Source organism: Hetaerina americana, unplaced genomic scaffold, assembly GCF_022747635.1.
Source record: "Hetaerina americana unplaced genomic scaffold, ioHetAmer1.1.p SCAF_1, whole genome shotgun sequence".
Lineage (NCBI taxonomy): Eukaryota > Metazoa > Arthropoda > Insecta > Odonata > Calopterygidae > Hetaerina > Hetaerina americana.
In genome coordinates, this window is record NW_027286069.1 from 86,041,108 (window position 1) to 86,065,199 (window position 24,092).

General features: G+C 37.4%; 1 protein-coding gene across 1 annotated transcript in view; it reads left to right on the forward strand.

The window, feature by feature from the left end:
• LOC139694205 (coiled-coil domain-containing protein 174) overlaps nucleotides 1–23,797 on the forward strand; it is a 251,505-nt gene extending 227,708 nt beyond the window's left edge. Inside the window, exons 7-9 of the mRNA XM_071592652.1 lie at nucleotides 17,472–17,714; nucleotides 22,282–22,482; nucleotides 23,118–23,797. Coding sequence (XP_071448753.1) covers nucleotides 17,472–17,714; nucleotides 22,282–22,482; nucleotides 23,118–23,623 — 950 coding nt within the window. The 3' untranslated portion in view covers nucleotides 23,624–23,797. The remainder of the gene's footprint in view (nucleotides 1–17,471; nucleotides 17,715–22,281; nucleotides 22,483–23,117) is intronic.
• Nucleotides 23,798–24,092: the final 295 nt, after the last annotated feature.

Genomic DNA, 24,092 nt, shown 5'->3' on the forward strand with positions numbered 1-24,092 from the left:
GACATGCCTCCTCGGAATACTCATTGACTCCGCATGCCACATTTGTGAAATTGTTGGCGCTGCAATCGATACCACTTACGCAAGCTCCGAAGGGAAAGGGTGCTTCGAAAACATCTGGGGTAACTGGTGTGGTTAACTAGGCAAAGCAATTATCGGATATCGAAGGTTATGGAAAAGTAATGAAAAATTTGTCCTTCCAAGCGCGGAAGCGATAATCCAAATGTAATTTCGGAAAGTATCGGCGGTCTCATGTTTTCGCAAGATTACGAACCACTCCGTCCTCATCAATGGATTTAGGGGATTGTTTCAGCTCGAAGAGCAGCTTTCGGATAAAGAAATATTTTCCTTTTCTTTGCGTATTCGTATTTTTTATTAGCAGCACCCTTATTTTACTGCAGGTTGTTCTGGTCCTACCTCTGATTGGGTGCTTTTACTGGGAATTGTTTGGTGCCGTTAGTAACTCGTGTAACTTGACAACTGCATATATCGATATTTGCTTTATTGTCTCTAGGCACCTTTTGACACCAGTTTAATTTAACTGCGATTGCTTTCTGGTATTTCTAAAAGCTCCTTTGGCCGTCTGACGGACGGGGTGTGGGCATTGAATAATTCGGAGAAATTGATTCGATATTATGAATTTCTTTATTCACCCAGCCAATTAAGTCAGTTTCTTTCTTCTTCCAATGTGTGCGTTAGTTCTTTCAGAGATGAGGCCGGAATTGAAGTGCGAAGGCTCTCGCGGCGTGAAGGATGTATGCTTCCGGGTTTCACCGTGTGTGTTGTTTTCTGCTGGCAACAGTTTCGCCAACTTTAAGGCTTGCATCTCTCGTTGACCTGAAGGCGCCAGCTGTAACGTTGGCGAAACTGTTGTCAGCGGAAGAAACACACTTGGTGAAACCTTGGGAGTGTGAAGCCTTCACTAGAATTGAAGGTTGACATTTCCACTTAAGAATATCGGCTTGAGTATCGACTTAAAAAATTGTTTTGGGGTCTTTTAGGTATCCATTTCAGAATCTGATTATTAATATGGGTTAAATGGCTAAAACAATTGTTGCTTTTGGTTGCATTTTGTCATTACCATACGTACATAAATATTTGACTCGATTTGCTAATTGAATTAACAACAAATTTGCTTTTAGGGTAATTCATCGTTTTTGGTTCGGGAATCCCAGGTACTAATGAGTTATCGCCCTCAAATTAACTAATGCACCAATATCGGTATCAAAATTCTGCCCCTATAAAATTTATCCACTTAGATGATTGAAAACTTAATCGAAGTTTACCCTGGAAATTGGTGTTCTATTTTCATTTCAGTTATTTTGCGTGTGAAAAGGCGGTGATATTTAGAGTTTAAACTTCTGATTTTATTCTGGACTGCTGAATTGTTGAGTCATTCGAAAAAATGCGAATAAGTTTTCAATAATTGCTTGCAAATGGATTTATTTAAATTAATTTCTGTGATAAACTGGCAATTTAATCCTTTTATGGAGCATAAAAATACATATTTATGAGTCATGTACCCGTGAATCAGTAACTGGAAACATTTGATCCCTTAAATTAGCACACGCAGTTCATCATCCTCATTTTCGAGTAGTTTTGACCAAGAAATGTTGTCTGGGAAATTTTCTATTCTAGCAAAAAATTTTTGGTATAGCGAACGTTCTTCTTGCCAAACCGCAATGTCAATCTCGATTAAACTTTAATTCTCTTAGTTCACTATATTCTCTACCGTATTTTTATTTTCATTGATTTTAGTTGATTTTAAAGAGAACTAGCAGTATTTAAGACAGCGCAAATTTGAAAGCTGATGGCAAACCCTTATCAAGGGTTACCTCAATCCCTTGTCATTCGTTGATATCTACACCCTGGTCAACTACAAGGGTGATCACCTTGCGTGTGGTGAACATTTTCTATCAGAGAATTCTCTCGTTCTTTGAATGTTTAGTATGAAATCAGCTGACTCTTTCAGTGTACTTTTATTTATCATGATAGATTGATATTTAGATGAAGCATTCTTGGCTTGTAATCTGGAAATCAGGTGTCTTAAGATATTAATTTTGAATTACGGAATTAATGCCTTACTGATTTGAGGAATCCGACTAAAATTTGACTCTAATTGCAAGGGAAATAAAATTCCTATTAGCAGTTCATTGACTCTACGTATATGGATCGAATATTTATCTTTTGACGTTGAATGTTCCGATGGATAAATTGTGATAGCGAGTGCGTATTCCGAACCTGAGGTAACTGGAGTAGATGTGATGTTATCAGTGAAGGATATAGGGACGGGGATGGATGGTCCCCTCTTTCCCCAGGTGAAGTGAAACCAGAGAAAAGGGACTATTCGCAAAAACTACCTACTTACATTCAAGGCGTTTTAAACCATGTCAATTCTTTTTTTGTGTATTTTTTATTTTTTTTGTCGACGCTTCTGGTGGATCGTGTGTTCCTAGAATCCCACTAAGCTTTTTTTATTTGCTTCAGGCCTATTTAAATATTCACTTTTACAGTTTTTTTAATGGTGTAAGCTATCCGCAAGGTATAACGTTTCTAAATTCGTTTTTTCTACGAGCAGTCATTAGTTAATGGGGAAAGGCTTACGTTTTTCCGTAATATTCATTGAACTGGAGCTCGACGGAGCACATTATCGACAAATCTCCGACGAATTAAATGCAAAACCGTTCTCATAAGAAATTTATTAAATATTCAATATTTAAAAAGTGATGTCTTCGCTCTTCAGGCTGAGTGATCGGCTGCGTGTATTATCTGGAATAGAGTAATCATCGTTGATGGATGAGACTTTGTTTCTCGAGTGGGTTTTAATTGAAAATGGTATTTGTAAGTAAATCTCTTTGGATCGTTGCATTTAATCTCTTTGTTGCGGAGATGAAAGCATGGACTAATGACACCTTTCCCTCCCACCGAAGCCCTATTGGTAACTGTGCATAGCAAATTCGGATGTGGACTCGACGTATAGATCTTGCGTACACTATGTCAAAGAAACAAGAGGGACTTTTTTATCAAAACGCTTTCAAAATTCTAGTATCCTTCTCGTGAACATAAATAATTCGGTCATATTAATGCTGTTGTTACTTAATTCGTGCTCATTGTACAGCCATTGCCTCAAGTTAGTGTGATGTGTCTCACGCCTGGTGGGTCAAGCTAAAATTTATGCGTCAAGTTGGTCTTAAATGGCGGAGAGGATGAAGGGAAAATATTATTTTTTTGGGTGACGGTGGAATGAGAACATGTGTTGGTGTGGAGATTGAAAGAGGAGTTAAGTGGTTAGGCCGGTCGAAAGATTCCAAAGGATTTGAAAAATTAACCGCAGTACAAAAGAGACGCAACGCAACCAAATGTGTCCCGCAACTCCCTGTCGCATTTTCGCCCGAATGTGAGCGTCGTTTAGAGATAAAGGGGGGACACTCGAACATTAAGTCACATCAGCAAGGACCACATACCCCGGAATACGCCCACGGGAGTCGGGCGATTATTAGCTGAGGCTCATATGTCTGGCAGATAGTTCACGTCATCCGTGAGCGTTTGGATTCTTTGGATGGCAACCTTTTCATTCTTCTTGTTGGCATGAGCATTTTATTTTTTGATTTAAGTGTAAATTAGTGACGAAAGTTCATCTGAAAGTGTTACTTTTTCCATAAAAGTTAATATTTTTCGGGCTTGCTCGGAAAAAATAACTAATCTTATGTCACTTAAATGTTAAAATTGCTTGAATTGAAAAAAAAACAAGCGATTAAATACCACAGAAAATGTATCATCACCGAAATTGTTGAATGTTTTGAAAAATCAAAAGCATTGCGCTCCATCACTCGCATGCATTTGTATTGCACACATTAGCAATGATGTTAGATAACACTATTTTTTTTCGCATCGACGTGCAAAAGGGAATAAAATCCAGATGGGTATGGGTCCATCAAATCTTTGGACGAAATTAATTTCAAAATTTGGTTGTAACCGATCCACCCGAGGTTTTTCCAGGGAGTGAACTGAAGGGAAATAGGCTAACAGACGAAATTTTATTAGGTAGGACGAAAAGTCTCCTTTAAAGGTCTAGCCAGTGATGATTTTCATGTGAGAATTCTATTGAGAAATATCAAATATCTATAGTAGAAGAGAAAGGACGACGGAAGAGGACTTCATACACATGGCATAAGGATATTTATGCCATCATAGCCCGTTAAGTGAGCTTTTGAAAAAATATGAAATTTTTCAGGTGTTTGAGGGGTAAGGTAATGACAATGATGCGTCTCTGATCATCAAGATCATTGTAGCGTGGTTCTGACATGAGTTGAATTGGGTTGACATTTCCTGTTGAACGGAAATAGACAGGTTGTTCAATTGTTAAATCAGAAATTGCAAAATGTCGGCGTTTATGAATGTCAAAGAGTTTACGCGGTTCTCGCCGTATATTGTTTAGATCGGAAAGTATAAAAAGGAAAACAGAAAATATCACAGTTTGTAATCTATTTTTTATTGTTTTGATTCATTTTTTATCTTCTTAAACCAATAGATAAATATCGAATTCCTAGCCATTCCTGGGAGTAGCATTTTCATTTCACAAAATTATAAGGTGCTAATTTTCTTCACTTCGCCTGAACAGTATTTTTATTTATTAAGCTTCATCAATATAACGAATCGATAATATATGTTGGACAATTTACGAAGACACAGCCATCGGGTCTTAGCCAAGAAAAGATCTCTTCTTGGAAGACGGTATGTGATAAAATTATTATTATAATTGTTTCATTTTTACTAATTATCGTCCGATTAATATCCACCGTTATTAAGACGAGGAGTGATTCTGTATTTGAAGATGGAACTGACCAACCCACTGCCGTGTGTGAAATGCTCTCATCTAGTCTTGCTCTCTATGTTACCCATGCGGTTACTATTCTTTCCGTGTGCCCCGTACGATTTTCTACTAGCTTCGGTATCCTAGAAATGTCTCAGCCTAAACCCTGCAGTTGCGCGTGGAACGTAACCCGTATATTTGAACCCAGAACTCTTCTGTTCGGTCGTCCAGCACTTAACCTTATACTCTACCCCGCAGCGAAATTATTATACTTTACGGGTAATAAAGATGAACCGTAAAGTATTAGCTGAAAAAAAGAACAGGAGATAGCTCGGCGCCTCCAGCTTAGTTCAAACTAATGAATTGCTAAGGGAAAAAATGAAACATTTATATTAATGACTTAGTACTCAGGAAATTTCTGCATTTATGCGAAAGTACTCAGAAAATAGGATAAGTTTGAGCAAATTATTAGTTTGATTTTGCGTGGAATGAGCAAATCATAAATGCTCTTCTGCTTTGCGGTAGTGGTTATCAAGATGATTATATGATGTATTTGGGAAAAGAAAAAGAATCACTCGCTCTTTGTCCTTTCTTCTCCTGGAGGCCTGGATACGGAAACTTAACAAAACTTTGACTTCAGGCTTGATGGCATTGTTCGGTCATTGAGTATTCCCGATAAAGGGAGGTTCGAAACCCCTTCAAATTTTCAAACTATAAGTGCTTTCTGGAGAGTTGGGGAGGTTTTAATTCCATTTAACTTCCGTTCTTAATCCTATCCATGCCTAATACCCTAGCTATCTTTCTTCGCGCTGTTTCTTCCTGCCCTCCATCCTATGTGCTTAACATTGCCAACTTATCGCAATCAATACATAATTCTCCATCAAACTGGACACTTGACTTTTGCTAGCCGCTAAAGGTACACACGAGTATAAGCGTTTATTGGTATTTTAACGGTATATAAAGGGTTAAAGAAATAAATCATACCTAGCGTAAAGTATGTTACAACAATACAAAATTCCTTGTAGAAATTTAACTGGTTATAAAGAACTTAATGATACAAAATGTCCATCGTCCTCTGGTAATAGCCTGTGTGTTGATGCGCACAGATTAAAAACGCGCGTAGACTCTCAGATATATATGAGTGTATACCCACATACATACACTCCAGCAACCTCTCCCTTGAGTGCATCCAATTGCTATAAATAAATCCAATTTTTTATGAATAAATGAGGCATAATCAAATTAATACGTATAAATTTTTGAAGCTCATAACCTCGGATACGATAGAACGAAAACTCATTGTATATAATATTATGTTTCAGCCGTCGATCCACAGTAATACAGTAGGACGGCTGGGATCTTAAATAAGTTGATAAAGTCTTAATCCAGCTTGAAATTTAAAGTTTTTGCCAAATTATTTGTGGATATTCAATAACTTTTATGCAAGTATACTGTTCTAGTAAAAATATTGTAGTTTTTTCTCGTAAACTTCGTAAGTATGCGATAAATAAGATATGCACAGGTGAAACGTACGAGAAAACTGGTGCCTCGTAAACTGAGAAAAAGATGAAACTTCTCCCTATTTTTCTCTCTCCTTCGCCTTCCTTTGACACTTCCTGAAATATCTTTCTTCGCTGACTACCTGCCGCTAACTTCCCCCGGTGACCACCCGTTATCTTGTGCCATTAGAACTCAGCGAGAGCGGCAACAACATCCAGCTTGTCCTGCGGACGCCAACCGTCGATAGATTCTCCTGCGAGCGACTGAGTCCGCTGAGTTACCATTTCCCTCTTTTTAATCAATATCCCACCCCTCTTCTTCCTCACTTAATTATCATTGTCCGTTGAAATCCCTTAAAAAACAATACCGTATAAAATATTAATGTGTAAGTAAAAAGTCGTTTGGGCACAAAACGGAGACGGAGGTATAATTTCATTGATTATAAGTTTTCCTTTTATGGAAATGTGATCTAAACTTTATTATTCACTTAATCATATTTTACGGGAACGTTGTGTGTGTGCTTACGCACATTCAAACGCGAAAACTGGCTCATGGATGAGCCAGTTTTCGCGTTTGAAAGGCAAATGGGGAAAACTTACTCATATGGATATAGATACAAGGAAAAGTGATATAAACATACGTACAACACCAACCGCACACATAAATATATAAAACATATACGTGTGTGTGTGTATATATATATATACACATATATATATGTGTATATATATATACATACATATATACATAATACATATATTTATACATATATATATTTATATATATGTATAATAATAATATATATATATATAAATATATGTATATATATATATATTATCACATATATATGATACTGAACTTGTGAATTTTTGGTGGGGGGCTATTTATTTGCAAATATTCCATTTTAAAATGCATGCCACTGCTTCTACTTCGACTAAAATAATTTGTTTCCTGGCGTGCTTAAAAAATGATTCTCAGCATGGGTGGTTTCGTGCTGATTTTTTTCACAATCACGTGGGTCACAATGCGAAATTTCTTGGAGATATCAATGGAGGAATTGAAGTGGATTTCAACTGCTAAATTTTATCCTGAAAACGTCTTAACGGAATGGTAAATACCAGTTTAAAGGCGTCATTTATATTTGGCACCGTAATAATTTAAAAATTAATTAGATTGAAATAAAATTCCATGCTTCCCACTCCTGTGCCTTCTACTTGCGGCATTTTCACTCGCCGTAGTTCTTCATTTTAATTCTCTGTTTAGTTATCCACCTCACACCCCATATCTTGCACTCCTCAATCGCGGTTACCCAGAAAAGCTACTACAAAATAAAATCCACCGCTCCACCCGACCACACACACCACATAGAAACAAGCCCACATCTGACGCAGGACTCAACCTTTGCACCACCTATTTCCCCGGATCACACAGACTGAAAAACTTCCATAAGGAACTGTTTCCAATTTTACATGACAATGGCGCGACCTCATCCTTACTACCCCAATGCCCATCTATCGCATTCAGACGACCCACCAATCTCAAAAACCTTCTGAGATCCACCAACCCTTTTGCGCCCTCCGTGACAAATTTCCTAATATTTCCCCTACTTGCAACCGCCCCCGATGTAAAACCTGTCCTCTTATTATGCCTACTCCCCTCTCCCTACATCCCCTCATTGCCCCCTCACCTCGTTCCCACGCTAATTGCCTCTCAAAAAACATTAGTTATCTTTTGTCATGCCAACATTGCACTTCCTTCCGAATGCATTACCCCCTTATCCATTCGAATGAATAATCAACGGTACTCCTGCAATTCTGCCTCACTCTCCTCTCTTCCTATCCCTTCACACGCCAATTCCCACAACCTTTCATTCGACCAGTGTTTTGCTCTTAGCATCCTAGAATCCCTACCTGATTCAGCCACCAATATAGAGGTGAGAACTCGTGAATCCGCCTACATATTAGCTCTCCGTTCTTTCAAAATTCCCACCCTTAACCGCCATCTTTAATTTCCCTCCCAGAATTCCCTCCACACCTCCCCTCCCCGCCCATACCCCTTTCCCCTCTCCAGCATATTTTCAGTCTCACTTGAAGAAGGCCTCTGAGAGGGCCGGAAGTTCGAACAATTTACCGTATAAGTGTCCTTTTAAATGTTGCTATTATATTCTATTTCTGTTATATTGTGTAAGCCCATTATTGTGCCGCTCGTGTGAGTTTTTCCGTACAATCGTTATATATATATATATATATATATATATATATATATATATATATATATATATATATATATATATATATATATAATGTATAACACTTAGCACTAGTGGACACAGACAAAAACACAGAAACACACAAAAAAAGAGACTCACTATTTTTCGAATTTTCGGTGGTCGTTGCCACCTTTATCAAGGAGGAGAGGGACAGAACTCTGTCAGAGGACAGTTCTGTCCCTCTCCTCCTTGATAAAGGTGGCAACGACCACCGAAAATTCGAAAAATAGTGAGTCTCTTTTTTTGTGTGTTTCTGTGTTTTTGTCTGTGTCCACTAGTGCTAAGTGTTATACATTATTATTCACGTCCGTGAGTCTTTCAAAAAGTGTTTTATATATATATATATATATATATATATATATATATATATATATATATTTATATATATATATATATATAAACACAGGTGTAGATTTTTAGAATATAGAGACACAAAGAAAGGGCACTCACAATTTGTTATTTGACGTTTCGACAGCACGGCTCTCGTCTTCAGAATATATATATATATATATATATATGTGTGTGTGTGTGTACATATACATATACACATATTTTATATATATATATATGTGCATATACATAAACACATATTATATATATATATAAAATATGTGTATAATTTTTTTTATATTTATTTTTTCACTTTGTATATTTTCTTGCTTCATGAAAAAAGCCTTGCTGTTTTTTTTCCGTAATTCTTATTCGCTCAGAAACATATTCGGGATCGAATGAGTTATAACGGTGGCAAAATATTTTTTTGGATATTTAAACCTTTCAGTTTATGTTGCGTATGATTGCTTGGGATTCTAATAAGTCATTGAAATATTTTGATAAGCCAATAACTTTGACAATTCAAGCATTTCGAAGCGTCTTCGTGATAATGACAGCCCCGATAACCTGGGAATTTCCATTAATTTTTCTTTTCATAGGTCAAATTAGTTTAATTATGAGGCTTTAAACCTCCGCCTTTCCAGAATTTATTAATAGTGACAGACTTGATATTGGAAAAACAATAATTTTTTTGCATTTATTATTGCTTTCAGTTAATCCATGGCTTCCCGTAAGGAAATAAATGAGCCTCTGTCGGGTGCGAAATGATTAAACCGTTCTGAACTCCTATACGATTCCCATTGGAGATAATTATTCCATGATCTCTTCAACTTAGCCGCACTTTACGGCGATTTTGACTACGTTAAAGTCATTTAGAGTAACTCTGTATGGATACAGCACTGTCTGTTGGTTAATAATATACCTAAGATCAGTTATGTGCACAATGGCGGTGGCGTAATTAAATTATAAATCAGGGTTCAGAGTTAAATTTGACCCGATTACAATATTCCATAAAATTTTTCTACAGATACTGCTTTCTACTGCCAACCCCGAAAAGAATGGCGCAGCAATCACTTTTTCAGACCGTATGTAAAACACATGCTTCAGTAAGTGTTGTAATGGTTGCATTTTTAGAAGGTGTAACATATTTCGATAATTTAATATTTCATAGAAATGGATTTGTCGGTATATTTATTATTTATTAACATTTGGTATGATTAACTATGAACGTAAATGCTCGCCCCATAGGCCGTCAAAGAGTTTGAAGTTGTTGCTCTTCTTTTTGTATCAAAATCGGACTTAGCTATTTACACGGATGGCGCAATTATTTAAAAATAGATTTTTTCCTAATAAAAATCTAGGATTTACAGTTTTTTTGTGGCATAGTTGTTATGTACAGGCCTGTGAAGCCAAGCCTAAAGAAGATATCTCTTCTAAATGTCTCGTGTTCTCGCAGATTTTTGTTATTTGCATTTGCGATGAGTTTCTTTGGCTATGCCTAATGTATTCAGTAATCATGTCCCAAACCCAAATGTTTTATATTTTATTTTCTTAATCCTCGAATTATTACAATAATTATTGATGTAAGTAAATCATCCGATCATATCCTACGCCGGGCTAATAAGTACTTTTGGAATAGTTTTTGGTCTTACGAAGTTTCAGGTACATTTGGCTAGTGGATATCTGCGTGAGCCATTACTCTAGTTTACAACCCTCATTGGGCGGAATTATTTCAAATTTTGAAGATTCAAACCTGGGCGTCGTCCTATTTCAATGACCAATTGACGAAATATTTTTGTTGAAGATTTCATGATATAATATTTTTCGTGTCCAAAATAATTAGAAATGAATGCTATCGTGTGAAATTTTTTGGTCTCTTTCTCATTCTTCAGTTCACACTCTTGATAGATAATTGAATTGAATTTTTAACCTCCATTATAAATTGAAGTAAACTGTGATATACGCCATTTGCGAAATGCTGACGAGTCTTTTACACTCCGCAGCGGCAAAAGTAACGGAACTTTATTGCAGATAAGTTTCTATTTCCTCCGGATTTTTGCTAATAACCTCTCATGAAATGAGCCATCGCAGCGACTAAATAATTTATTCACAAGATGGTAATGTTTGCCCTGCACAAATAGTTACCCCCAACTCGCGAAAAGTTTCGGAGCGAATCAAGAAACTGGAGTAGCGGAACTGACGAAGCCACTGCATTAAATATAAAGGGCTCAGGTCGTTAAAAAAATATGCATGCGTATATATATATATATATATATATATATATATATATATATATATATATATATATATATATATATATATATATATATATATATATATATATATATATATATATATATTAATTTCCTCCCGCCTTTGAATTTTTTTCGGTGCACTTAGGAAACGAACCTTCCCGTCTCGCCCTAGTAGGTCAGCCCTTTCATATCCAAATGGCAACGTACCGCGGACATTCGTGTGCTGTCCTTATTGATTTCGCCTCAAGTTCCCGGCACACGCCAGCTTCTCCTCCTCATTCCTTCCCCTTCATTTTGTAAACACCAGTCCTTTCCCCCTTTTCTCTCTCTCTCCAAGTCCCGCTTAATTAATTGCTGGTCTTCCTTCTTTGCCGGCCTCATCCTCCTCCCAACTTGACTCCTCAGAGTGGATCTCCGCACGCACAAGAAAAAGAGACCCTTCCAACCGCCCCGATCGCCTTGCCCTCCACCGCCCCCCTTGTCCTCTTACCGTCCCTCCTCCGACCCCCTGACGTACTAAGATTCCCTACCGGGATACTTCCTCATCTCGTGCCTCATAAGAAACTCGCCTGAGAGTGAGTGCGTGGGTTGGGTTTCGGTTCGCAGGGAATTTATCTCCCAGCAATTGACGTAAAATATCGGGCTTAATCTCCGAACCCGATCTGGGCCGGCCCAAAGATCAGCGTGGGTTAGGACTAAAATTAATTGGCTCCATTCCCATCCCTCAATACGGTCATATTTTGGTCAAATTAATTTTCGCCCAGTGACTGCATTGGAAATATTTTTACCCCACCCTGTTAAAAGAAGATATTTATCCTTCCGTCTTCCTTTGGCGAGTAACATTTCTTAAGTGGTCGATTATATGTTGCTCAGCTGATGAGGGCGTCCCCCCCCCCCCCAAGCACAATTGCCAATAATGACTGGAGTGTTTAAATTTGACCTTTATCGCAGTTCTCGTTTTCAAATTGGTCTTGTATCGTACGTTGCCTGATTAATGCTCGAAGGATTAATTACTTGATTACCATATCATCCCACGTCATTGGGATGGACTCCAGTCGGCGCTTGCTTGTGCTTCTAATGCGAGTCTCTCTCGGAAGTGGTTGGATAGTGCTCCTTCGATTTCTGATTGGATCCGTCATTTTCAATCTCAACCAGAAGTGACCATATTGTACGTCAGTGTACATTAATAAACATTGTAGCAAATTCCCATCTCTACATTAGTTTTAGTTTTACGATAAATAACATATTAAATTATACAAATATAGCTACATTTTTCTTTAGCTTTTCGTTGTTCAGACTAAGCAATAGATGTAACTTTACCAGGCATGGGAAGCCTAAGTTTCATTTCAGAGTATTTTTATTTATAGCGCATTGGGATTTGATTAAAAAGACATAAGAAGGCTTTAAAACTCATGAAAGGCTGGAAAACTTAATATTTTCCAGATTTTGTTTCCAACATTTGGGAAGAGTGCAAACAGATACAGGGGTGTACATCTACATCTGCATAATACCCCGCAAGCCACCGCAAGGGCGTGTGGCGGGGAGTGTTAGGTCACCACCCGTAACAAGGAACAATACCACATGCAAAATCAACACAAGCATGCAAAACTACACCCACAGCGTCGTACACACTCATGTAAAAATCCCTTCATCCAACACTCATACAAACACATATACCATAAACCAAAAAACAATTGCAACACAGGAGGCAGCATGAAATTCATCCAACAACGCGCAAAGCCATAATATGAAAAGTAAGAATGCGAAATTCCACTGCCACATAAACTTGTAATATAAAACGCTCTCCTCTCCAGGGATAAAGGTAGGGAATGTGACCTAAACGCTACATGCTTATTCTAAATGAGGCCTTGCAAGAGCGTGGTAACAACGTTCCTTGACCTTGGAGTCACTACTTCCGACAATGCGTCTAATAAATCCCAATTTTTTATACGCTTGCCCGCAGACTTTACGAATGTGAGTCCCCCAAGTTAAGCCTTTAGTGAATGTAACACCTTGGTATTTTACCGTATCAACTTCCTCTAGGTCAACTCCAGCTAATTTGTAAACAAATCCCATTGATCTTTTAAAGAAATTTACCACCAAACATCTATTAAGATTTAATGACAATTCCCATTTAGAACACCATTTAGGTGTATGGAGGGTTCAAGATCACGTGCGAAATTAATATCTTCCTTTGCCTTCCTTCATTACACTTTGGATTTGTTGAGGTGACCTGCTCGTGTGGGATAGATTTTAACCACCTTAGTGGCAATGGCTTCAAGAGCTGTCGGTTCCCTCTTGGTAGGTTGTGCGTTATACATTCGCTTGTCGTTTTCTTAAACAACTATTTCTCCCTTCTTTCCCTCGATATCTCCGCTGCTAAATTCACTGCAGCTGGACACAAATGACCATTTATGAGTCATCAATCGATCACGCCCCATGTTCTTCGTACCTGCATCTTCTCAGTTTCCGCGAACAACAAGCTTCCGCAAACTTTCACGTTAAACGAATCGTTATAATGACCAAGATTAACGAGAACATTGGTGAATGTCCTAGCATAACAGGTATATATCATAATTAAAATTATCAACTATTATCTGAAATTTGCTGTAAATGGTTACAAGATAACGCATTAAGTCAAATATCATTTGGGTTTGCTGTTTTTTAAGCAGGGAAGGGTCCTAATACCGTTTGTGTCCGATTGATCTTTGCATCCTAGTTATTTTACCAACCACTATTATTAACCCGAGATTGGTTTCGATAGGTGAGGGTAAGCGCACCTGGTACTAAGCCCAACGGCGCGTGATATTCACGCATCATGTTAGGGAGCTAGTTCCTTTCCTGGGCCACCTCTGGTTTCCCAGTAGGATTTCTTTACCGGAAAATCACAAAGCGTTGGTGAAACTGAGGATGCACAGCGGTGTCATCAAGAATCGAATCCGGGCCTACAAGTCACTGGAATACCAATTCCCTTCTAATTATTTTGCTGAAGGATAATTATTGCGCATACACAAGAATCATCTTACCCTCATTCATACTTTCAAAAACTGTGAATTAAATAAATTGTGCTATTTTAAACCTGACACACCGTTACAAATGTCTCATAATTCGCCCATTATGTAAATACGCTGTTACGCCATACCTCTATAACTGGGGCCTTAATTATTTGGTAACCTACCGGTTCAGGTAAGTTTAGGATGGACAAAATTAGCAAATAAATATTTTGTCTCTACTAGCAAAAGACCACCCAACATTCTACTCTAAAATAAGCCCCTCTTCATCTTCGTATACTTCCTTCTTCCCTTCAATCCATCCAATATCCTTATCCTATTCCTTCCCCTTTCCTTGTTTGCCTAACATTCTCCCCTATATCACAGTATTCAACATCTCACCGCTGATCAATATGTTTTTCATCCATTTTTCCTGCCTCCTAATGATTTCTCCCAATAATCCCCTTCTCTCCTCCACCATTTTCCTTCTACACACCCACATTTCAAAAGCCTCCAATCTACGTCTATCACCCTATCAGATATTGTTTGAAAGTTCTGTGTAATTTTGTATTACCGAATTCTGTTTTTTGTCGTTCATGTAAACGGGTGGAGAAGTTTACTGATTCTTGGCTCCTCATTCTTTCCTTATGAGTTTCATTTTTTGATTGCAATGCTACCGGCCATTATTCGTAAAATAGGACCACTTTAATAATTAATGGTAACATCGCCCTATCATAGTTTACCCAAGGAAACTCTGGAGTAGTGTTACAATTCACAATTTGTTAAATTGTGAATGCTTTTACTTTTACAGAAGTGAGCTTTTGAGAGGCAATGTTGCGCTTAGTTATATCATCCAGAGTTATGTTATAATTAATTTTTGGAGTGATACGACACTACTCCGCGTACCGAATGAAGAAATTCCTTCATATTATTTTAACGGATATGATAGTAATGATGGATGGGATTGTCCTCAATAAGCCTACGTATAAAATAATACATAAAGGCCACTGTATGATCGTCTCTGTGGTAGTAACTGTAGTTTTTTACATCTCCGAAGGCCAAGCTTAACTGAACGAACGATCTGACTTAAGCAATTAGCTCTGGATCAAGCATAATATTCATCCGTGAGGCAGTAATCGAACCCACAAGATTTTATCTTCAGGTCCGGTGCGACATCATCCTCCCATGACACGAATTTGTGTATTTTGACTCATCTCCGACATGGCAAGCATCATTCATGCAAATATTGGGCGCAGCGTTTTCAGGGTTGCCACTTATTTCCTATTTCAATAACTTATGATTTTTCCAGATCATAAATAATGTTTTTTTCATATATTTCCAAATTCAACACGGAAGCTCCATGAATTCATTGGTTCTACGTATTATATACTTTCGTAGCATAATGTTTGAAAATCGGAAGGGTTATCCCGACCAAAGTTGTTCAAATATTTTTGGCAGCAAATATTTATTGCGTGCTTTCTGATAGAAGTGATAAATCTTCTTTCGTGCTTTAATTATGAATTCTTACGATCAATTTCAATTTCTAGTCGAGTTTGCAACAACTTAGGTAATTTTACCCCGGTGATCGTTCTATTCGCTGAATTCTTTGGAAAATCATAAACCTCATGATAGAGGTGAGCATTGAGCGTACAACCTTTAGGAGGAAGCACATATACCATAAAATAACTGCCAGTGCAACATTTCAATGATTCTAGCAATGGCTATCGGAAATGATATCAAGAAAATAAAGAAAAGGCAAAAAACTATGAATTCGAATGCAATCACAGCATATTTCAAACTCTAAGCTGCAGATAATTATTAATGGTATTCTACCGTTTAATGTAGGTTTTGGAAGGGCACAGCGCATACAAAGGTACATTTACTTGCCTCTCCCAGCAAAGCATGACCCAAAATCCAACACTACAGCAAGACTCTCTTCAGGTGTGCATACTTTCCACCGGTAGAAAGTATGCAGCATTACAGAATGAGTTGTTGTAGGAAGAGTATGATAGTATAATATCAGAGTAAGGGTTTAAAGATATTTTGTGCCACGTTAGTTAAAACTTAGGAGTACAATGGTCTGTATGATCAGGATCCATCGAAAACCCTTTCTAACCCGGTGAACTACTTCAGTAATATCTCCAAAAAATTCTATAGCGTCCCGCAAGACCTTGGTCCTCAGAAATTATAGAAGGATGTAATCCCGTAGAATGATCATTCTCTCTGCAGTACAGGTACCTTGATTGCACCTGCAGTTCAGAGAGAGTGATCTCGCAGGGTATTCGGGAGCGTAATTCTCCCTGTAGGGATTCTATTTTAGCTCTTTTGATAAACCCTTGAGCATTCGTACAGAATAAGTGAACGAATTTTTTCGTAGAGCATGGACTACGGCGATTTTTTCGTATCTATCACGACACATTTCGCTTTTCGTGGTTAAGAGAAGGAACGACCAAAGAAGTGAATATGTCAGGAGAGATAATTTCCACATGTTTGGAGGAATGAGCTATCGAAGAGCGAAATGAAGGTATGACCGAAAGAGATCGAAACATTCGTATACGTTTTTGAGAACGGATGGACTAACATTTGGGAAGTGAGTCCACATTCATAATGATCATACGCAAGCAGAAGTATATACTAATTGCTTTCTACCCATTTCTCTTATAATTTCGAAATCTCCACCGCAGTGTAGAAATACTGGTAAAGAATGAAGTATTAGTGCCTCGCAAATTTCCGACATATTTTAGCACAAGAACTTAGAGAGTTGCCAAAGTAAAAATTAATGAGAACATTTCAATGGCATAGTATTTCAAATTGTGCCAGGTAAATAGAATTTGCTTTGACGTTTTGAGAGGCGAGGTGAAAGTTCTTCGGAAGTGGTATCACTAAGGGTACTCGTCCAAGATGGCCCCGAAATTATTTCACTGGTGCATACATGTTGAGTGGAGAAATACATTTTGAAGGAAGTTATGGCACTCTATTTCTTTTCAAGAATTTTGAGTTGCTATTGAAATTGTTTTCTTTTGTTCCACCAAGAAAAATTATTTAGGAAGCCTCTGGCGTATCGCCAACGGGAAATATACTGATCAATGAAGTAATTTTTTATGACCACAGTCACCGTACGACTGATAAACATGGGAGAGCTTGGAAAGTGGGTGAACATTGGAATTTACAGTTTTGGGCACCAACTTCTTACATTTCCGTTTTCACGCTCGTAGTATTTTGTTTGCAGAGTGTAAATCATCTCACTTCAGCAAAGAATTTAGCATAAAGGAAGACGCTCTCGCGTTTTCAAACTAAATTTGATACATTTTTTTCAGAGGTCAGAACGTACGGAGCGGGGTATTATGCCTTCTCGACCGAAGAAAAATCTCGCCAAGCTGAGCAGGAAGAATTGCGTAAACTGCGGGTGGAGACCGAGAAAGGTCAGGCTGCAGCATCTGACTTGAGGTCTCGACGCCAGGAGCAGATGGCAGCCCGACTAAAGGCGGCCAGGGCCAGAAAGAGAGCACGCGAAGGCCTCCCTCCTGAGCCGGATGGAGATGAGGAGACAGCCGTGGAAGGTAAGACAATTCTCTTTTTGCTCTGGTGATGATACAAGTATACCTTGGATATCACACCTAGCATTCATTTTTCCTTTCGGAAGTTAAGGCCCTCAATGGTAGCAGAGGAAATTTCGTGGAAAACGCTCTAATTCTGGTAACCATATCGGAATTTTACCTGTTGGGGTTTGGCGAACATGCCGCTGAGTTTCTGACAGTCCCCTACAATCTGCATTAGCCCCCAAATGAGATACCCATGGGTCAGAGTACTCGAATCAATTAACTTGACGGAGAATTTACGATTAGAATCGAATTCATTTGGCTTCTACCCCTACACCGTACCCAAAACCACTCTTCCTGATGATGCGTCCGGCTTCGGAGACGCAAGACTTCGGAGAAAAAAATAATTTGCCCGGAGAAGCCGAAAAACGTTTGATAATGAATAAAGCCTGCATAAATCTAAAAAGAATGTACGGATATTTTTGTAATTAAGTGATCACGTTCGAATGAATTCGTATGCGGCGAAGTAAAGTGGCAGAGTGAAGTATTTTACTATGGTTAAAATATTCTTAGCATAAATGATAAATTTTGCACGCAATATTTTTGTAGTATGTAATGACTAAATAAGCGGGCTAATATTGGACCTTTTTCATCATTTGCAACTGCTCAACAATTTCGCACGTTACACTAATATTTTTTATTCTTTTTGGAAATTAAATAAAAACACTTGATTTATTTGATATCCATAAAGGTGGTTGCCTTTAAATTGGCGTTTCAGCGTATGTTATTCATGTGTAAACTATAATGAAATATTATGAAGTTAAATAAAACGACTAGGTTGATTTTTTCAATCTTCCGAATGTGCCCTGGGGCAACCTAGTAGACGTGGCATCTGAGTAATCTGAAGCTGGTGACCATGAATATAGGATGTTCTTATGCGCCTTAGAAGCCAGGGATTGAAATATTTGCTGTGAGATCCGTCCTTGTTTTCAAGCTTCTGAGAGAAGTCAATTGCGAAGTGTTTGTTGAGATAAAATGATATTATCTCGCGATCAAGAAAATTAAATTGAACCGTTCATATCTGCGTCAAGAGCTTTTGAATGCCCTGTGTCATCAACGGACTATTTTTCACTCGATTCTGCATTTTTAGTTCATTATTCTTGTCGGTATGTTATTTTTTTAATCGTGCAACTACTTTGATTAATATCTGCGCCCGAAAACGTGCCCTAGGGTGATTGTTGCGTGATGGAGAGGGACACACAAGGGCCATAACATGTGCTCAGCGAGTGCTGACCGAGACCAAATCGAGTTGGTGTGTGAAGTTAACCATTCTTTAGATAATAAAGACATCAGACTAAGACAAAGCCCATGGATGCTCGATTACTCTGGTTGAAAACCTGTCCTTTCGCCTGCCAACTCGATTATCACTTTGCAGTTTACATTTTGTGGATGACATCTGACTAAAGTTCAATGTATTGAATCACCTTATTTTCGATATGTAGGGCCCAAGTCAAATTTTGTCAGGTTAGGAAGGGATAGTATAAATGAGAGAAATAGTAATGCGAAAAATCGAGTATTAGTCCTATTAATACTGTAAATTGAGGAAAAATCTACCTATTTGTTCATCAGAGTGCCTAATTACCGCTCCAAAAAGTCACACTTAAAGAAATTTTCATCTGATTTAATGAAATTTTCGTGTATTTTGAAAATTGCTTTCAGGGTGTAGTGTATCTTTCCTTGTCCAAGTCCTGAATAAGTTAAATTGATATATTCGTTTCCGAACACGTCATGTCAAACTGACGGCACTCGCGATTATGCTGTCATTTTCAGGATCTCGCAAACAAGAGAAGTTAATCTTATCAACTCACGCTTTGATGAATGATCATAACTTTTCAGTTCATCGCTGATATTATCATATAAAACTTAATAAATGGGGCTCCACTCGAATCATATTCAATTGCGTATGTATTCAATTGCGTATGTATTCAATTGCGTATGTATTCAATTGCGTATGTAACCAAGTACGTTAGCTGTTAATGAAGAGCAAAATGTTTTTTTTTAAGTTTAAATGAATAAATCATGTAATGGTTTAACGGCCTAACCTAAAGGATTATATCTCTCTAGCAAGGTGAAAATATGGCTAATTCTCCAGTTCCGCTAAGTCCTGTGGGTACTGAGTGACCACGTTGAGAAATTCTGCTTTGGTTTGGTGATTGATCTAGTAATGCCTTGACATTCTCCATGTACTCTCATCCGTCCATTTTCCGTTAATTTTCTTCTTTGGACCCATTCTCAGAGATAAAATTCAGATTATAAGTCCTCATAGTTTGCTCTTAGCGTGCGTTTTTGCATAAATGAATTTGTTATATCACTTTCCATATGTCTTAATTTCCTTGCAGAATACAGTTTATTAAGTTTTTTGTGTTTTTAAGGGAATGGGTTATCACTTTTTAAATGAATGCGCTCGTAGTTTTGAAAATGAACTCCGGGAAGAAGCTTTAAATTTACGAAAGATACCATTTGCTAGTATATTAACTTTAAGCAAACATTTTAAGTATCTGTTTTTTTTTCTTTTTCCCCAAGCGTTTCGCCAACTGTGACTGAGCTATGTCGCTCCCGTATTTTAGCATTGTTTGTGTTCCTCTCCGCACATATAGAAGTTTTGACTGCCTGCCATGTACATTTACAATTAAAATATCTGAAATTTAGTTTATAAATACCAACTTTATCTAACTTGTCAGTTCTCCTTGTCTAAATAGCTTCCAAAGTGTCTTGACATGACTCTAATTTATATTCCGGAAATGCGAACAGAGTTTTCATTAAGATGAACTATTGTTATCGTAATAAAATATGGTGAAATTATATTCATCGGAACCAATGGTATGGTTATCGTCCGTTTTGTGGGAGTTTTCGCACGGAGTTCTTACCGACGGAGGTACTCCATTGATTGAAATCAGTTTGCATATGAGTGCCGTTAACTTCAAAGGAAGGAAGAGGTCCAGCCTGGTGCGTAATAAGGAATGGTTTATAAGATCAAAAGCAGTGTAAAAGACCGCTTCAACGGAACCACAAGCGAGAAACAAGATGTTACATGCAATAGGGGATGCTTTACACTCAGGATACACAATTTATTTTTCAATTTTTCATCCCAAACCAACTAGGAGATGGTAGGTCCATGGCGCGGTTTATAAATGACAACTGAGAGGTGGGAAAGAATAAAAATTAATCATAATTATTTGTTTGTTTTCATTTTCCCTCGAGGTGAAGTTGTAATTTAGAATCTCTTGATTTGAAAGAAGCAATTGAGAGTAATTGCACGCTGCCGTAACAGTGTCAAATGTCATGGTCAGAAATTTTCCACACTTTGGCTAAAACGTGATTTATTTAATACTTATTATTTCAGTTGGCATTTAACACATTGAATATGATATTTTATTAAATAAGAGACAGAAAACCACACCATTTCCCTAATTTCATGCATAATTTTGTGTATTATAGTGCAAATTATGCAAAGTATCTGAAAAATAAATGTTTTAATCCAATAATTCTGCTTGAAGCAGTATTCAGTAAAATATTTCAACCACAAAATAATGCATTCTGTGTATTTAGCCTTCTAACAAACTTTTCATTTGGAATACAACACTACATTCTCAATTCAGACACCACCACTCTAATATCAACTAACTATAGGGTGTAAGGGGTAAGTTAAAGAAAGATTGGGCAATTAATCATGCCTTAATTACTACCTTAATTGAATAAGAGGATATTATTTTTTATTTCCCATTAATTAGCATAGCTGTATGACTATATTCATATATATCAAAATTAATTTTTAAGTTTTTCCTTCTTCATCCTGAACTCTCTGGAATCAGTTTTTCCTAAAGCATGCAAGTCAATTAATTTTCATGTATTTTTGCTGATGCCCATAGTTAAATTCTATTAGAAGTAAAAATATGATTTTGGATTTCATTTGAAGGATATATGAACAGTTTCCAAAAGTGTGGTGTATATAACTCTGATAGCAGTAATGAAATGGTGGATAATGAGTGAACGGGGGATAAGGTAGACCAGGGGTAGAATGTTGGACTGCTGACTGGAGGGCCCAGGTTCAATTCCCAAGCTCGCCTCTCGGGGCTCCCTCAACTCCACCCAAGCTGTCTGATTTTTCAGGTACCAGATCTTCCTGGGAAATCATAGCCAGCTCAGAGAAAGGAACTGACCCCCTTAGCCTGATGTGTGAATTTCACATACCATCGAGCTTTGTGTGGAGTGAACTCTACACTCACATATCAAACTATCATTTGGGTTGATAACTGTGTTTTTAATGAATTATGCGTATAAAAATCATATATATGTGTGGGGAGGAAGATGTTTTTTTTTCTCAACTATATTATATTTTAGGGAAACTTATTCACGCTGGTTTGTCACAAATGTCAGATTGATACCAAAATTGAGAATCTTTTATCATGTTTTAATCATCAGTCTATGGCCAATCAGACAGTGTTAATAACTTCCCTTGCTGTTATTCCTTCTTGTACAAAATAATATTTTCTCATATTGTGCATGCTACTCCGCCATTCTATTGCAGGGACAGTTGAAGATGACACTGTTACCATGTGGCCAGATTGCAAAGCAGTTGAAATGGTCAAGGCAGAAGAGGAAGAGAGGGAAAGAAGGAAGGCAAAGATAGAGGGAGCTGAAGAAAAGAGGAGGAAAAGATTGGAGAAAAGACCACTTCCTGTGCGGCCTTGGGATATTGGGAAGGAAGGCGTATCAGGAGCCACAGACCGTAAGACTCTCTCTGTCCTACGCATTATATTTCAAGGATCATTTTGAGGGAGTTATCTTTTAAAAATCCACAACATCAACAATATACAGCATGTTAATACTTAACTTGCCGTAATAGCTTGGGATTTTTAATTGGCAGAATTTACCATTCTTTCATATACATTTGTTGCTTGAATGTGACAGTTGGGAGTATATAAACAATGGAAGGCAGGAATCTAATAATATCAAGGAAATAATTTTGCATGGTTACTGTATTAATAAGCACACACAAATTAGCATTTTCAGTATTTTCATCAATATGAAAAATTATCAATGAGCCAAATGTTTAAGCACAAAACACCAACACCAGTCTGAGGAAAACCTCTATTATTTGCAAAAGTAATATGGTTTTTATTTTCCCAAGGGCCTTGATATTAGTTAAATTGAAATAAAATTACAAAACCTAACTGGAAACTTTTTTATGCTTGTGATCCTCATGATATATATATATATATATATATATATATATATATATATATATATATATATATATATATATATATATATATATATATATATAATATTTGTATTCAAATAATTTATTATTATCCAACTTACTATATCATATAATGATTATTTATTCATACTTTTCAATAGCTATGTCTCAAGAAGAATGGGTGAAGAAGAAGCGAGAGGAGAGACAAGACGAGTTTGCTCCACCGCCAGAGTATAATTATGAAGACACTGCCTCCTCTGAAGATTTAATGGCCACTGATTCAGGCTGGAGCGCTTCTCACCTGCGAGCCACTTCAAAAAAATCCCTCAGTTTTGGAGGCAACAGCCGTGGTTCAAACAAATGGAAGAAAGGAAATGTCAACGCAAAGCATATCCCACTGGATGCCACACATGGCAACATAGATAAACAATTGAATGATGAAGCAAGTATTGAAAGAAAGGGTGTGGAAAGAAGAGGGCCAGAAATAGCACCCCCCACTACATTTGAATATTATGGTCCCAGCACAAGCAAACAAAAACTTCAGCCTACCAAACGAATTAGTCAGACTTCTTTGGATGATGCCATTAGTGCTGGACTTTCTTATATAAGGCAACAAGCTGAGGAAAGAGATAAGCAGAAAGAAAAAGGCTTGCTGGACATAATTTAATATATATGCCTTTGCCACAAATGAAAGAATCTTGTGGCTTTAATTGTAAAATCAGCAGTCGGTCGCCTCCCCTAAATACTACTACTACTACTACTTAATTGTAAAATTAAAGTTATTGGCATTAAAGAAAACTTCTAAACCACTTCCTCAATGAATGAAATGTATTACTTGTTCTAGCTAATGCCCACCCCCCCCCCCAGTTTAATGTGTATCTTAACCCATTGTTTCTGGATAACCTCACTATCTTCATTTTTCTCATTGGTGCTCATCGAAAACCTATCAAATTGACTCTATAATGTACTCAGCAATGATAGTAATCTTCTGGCTAAGTTGGCTAACCAAAGCTTGATCATTTGCAAAACTGATTTGATGAGTTCCTACCTACTTCCAATCCTGCCTCCAGCCCTTACTGTGCCTCTTTTAACATTTCTTCTTCCTATAGGTATGTTGAAAATCATGAATAATGAGA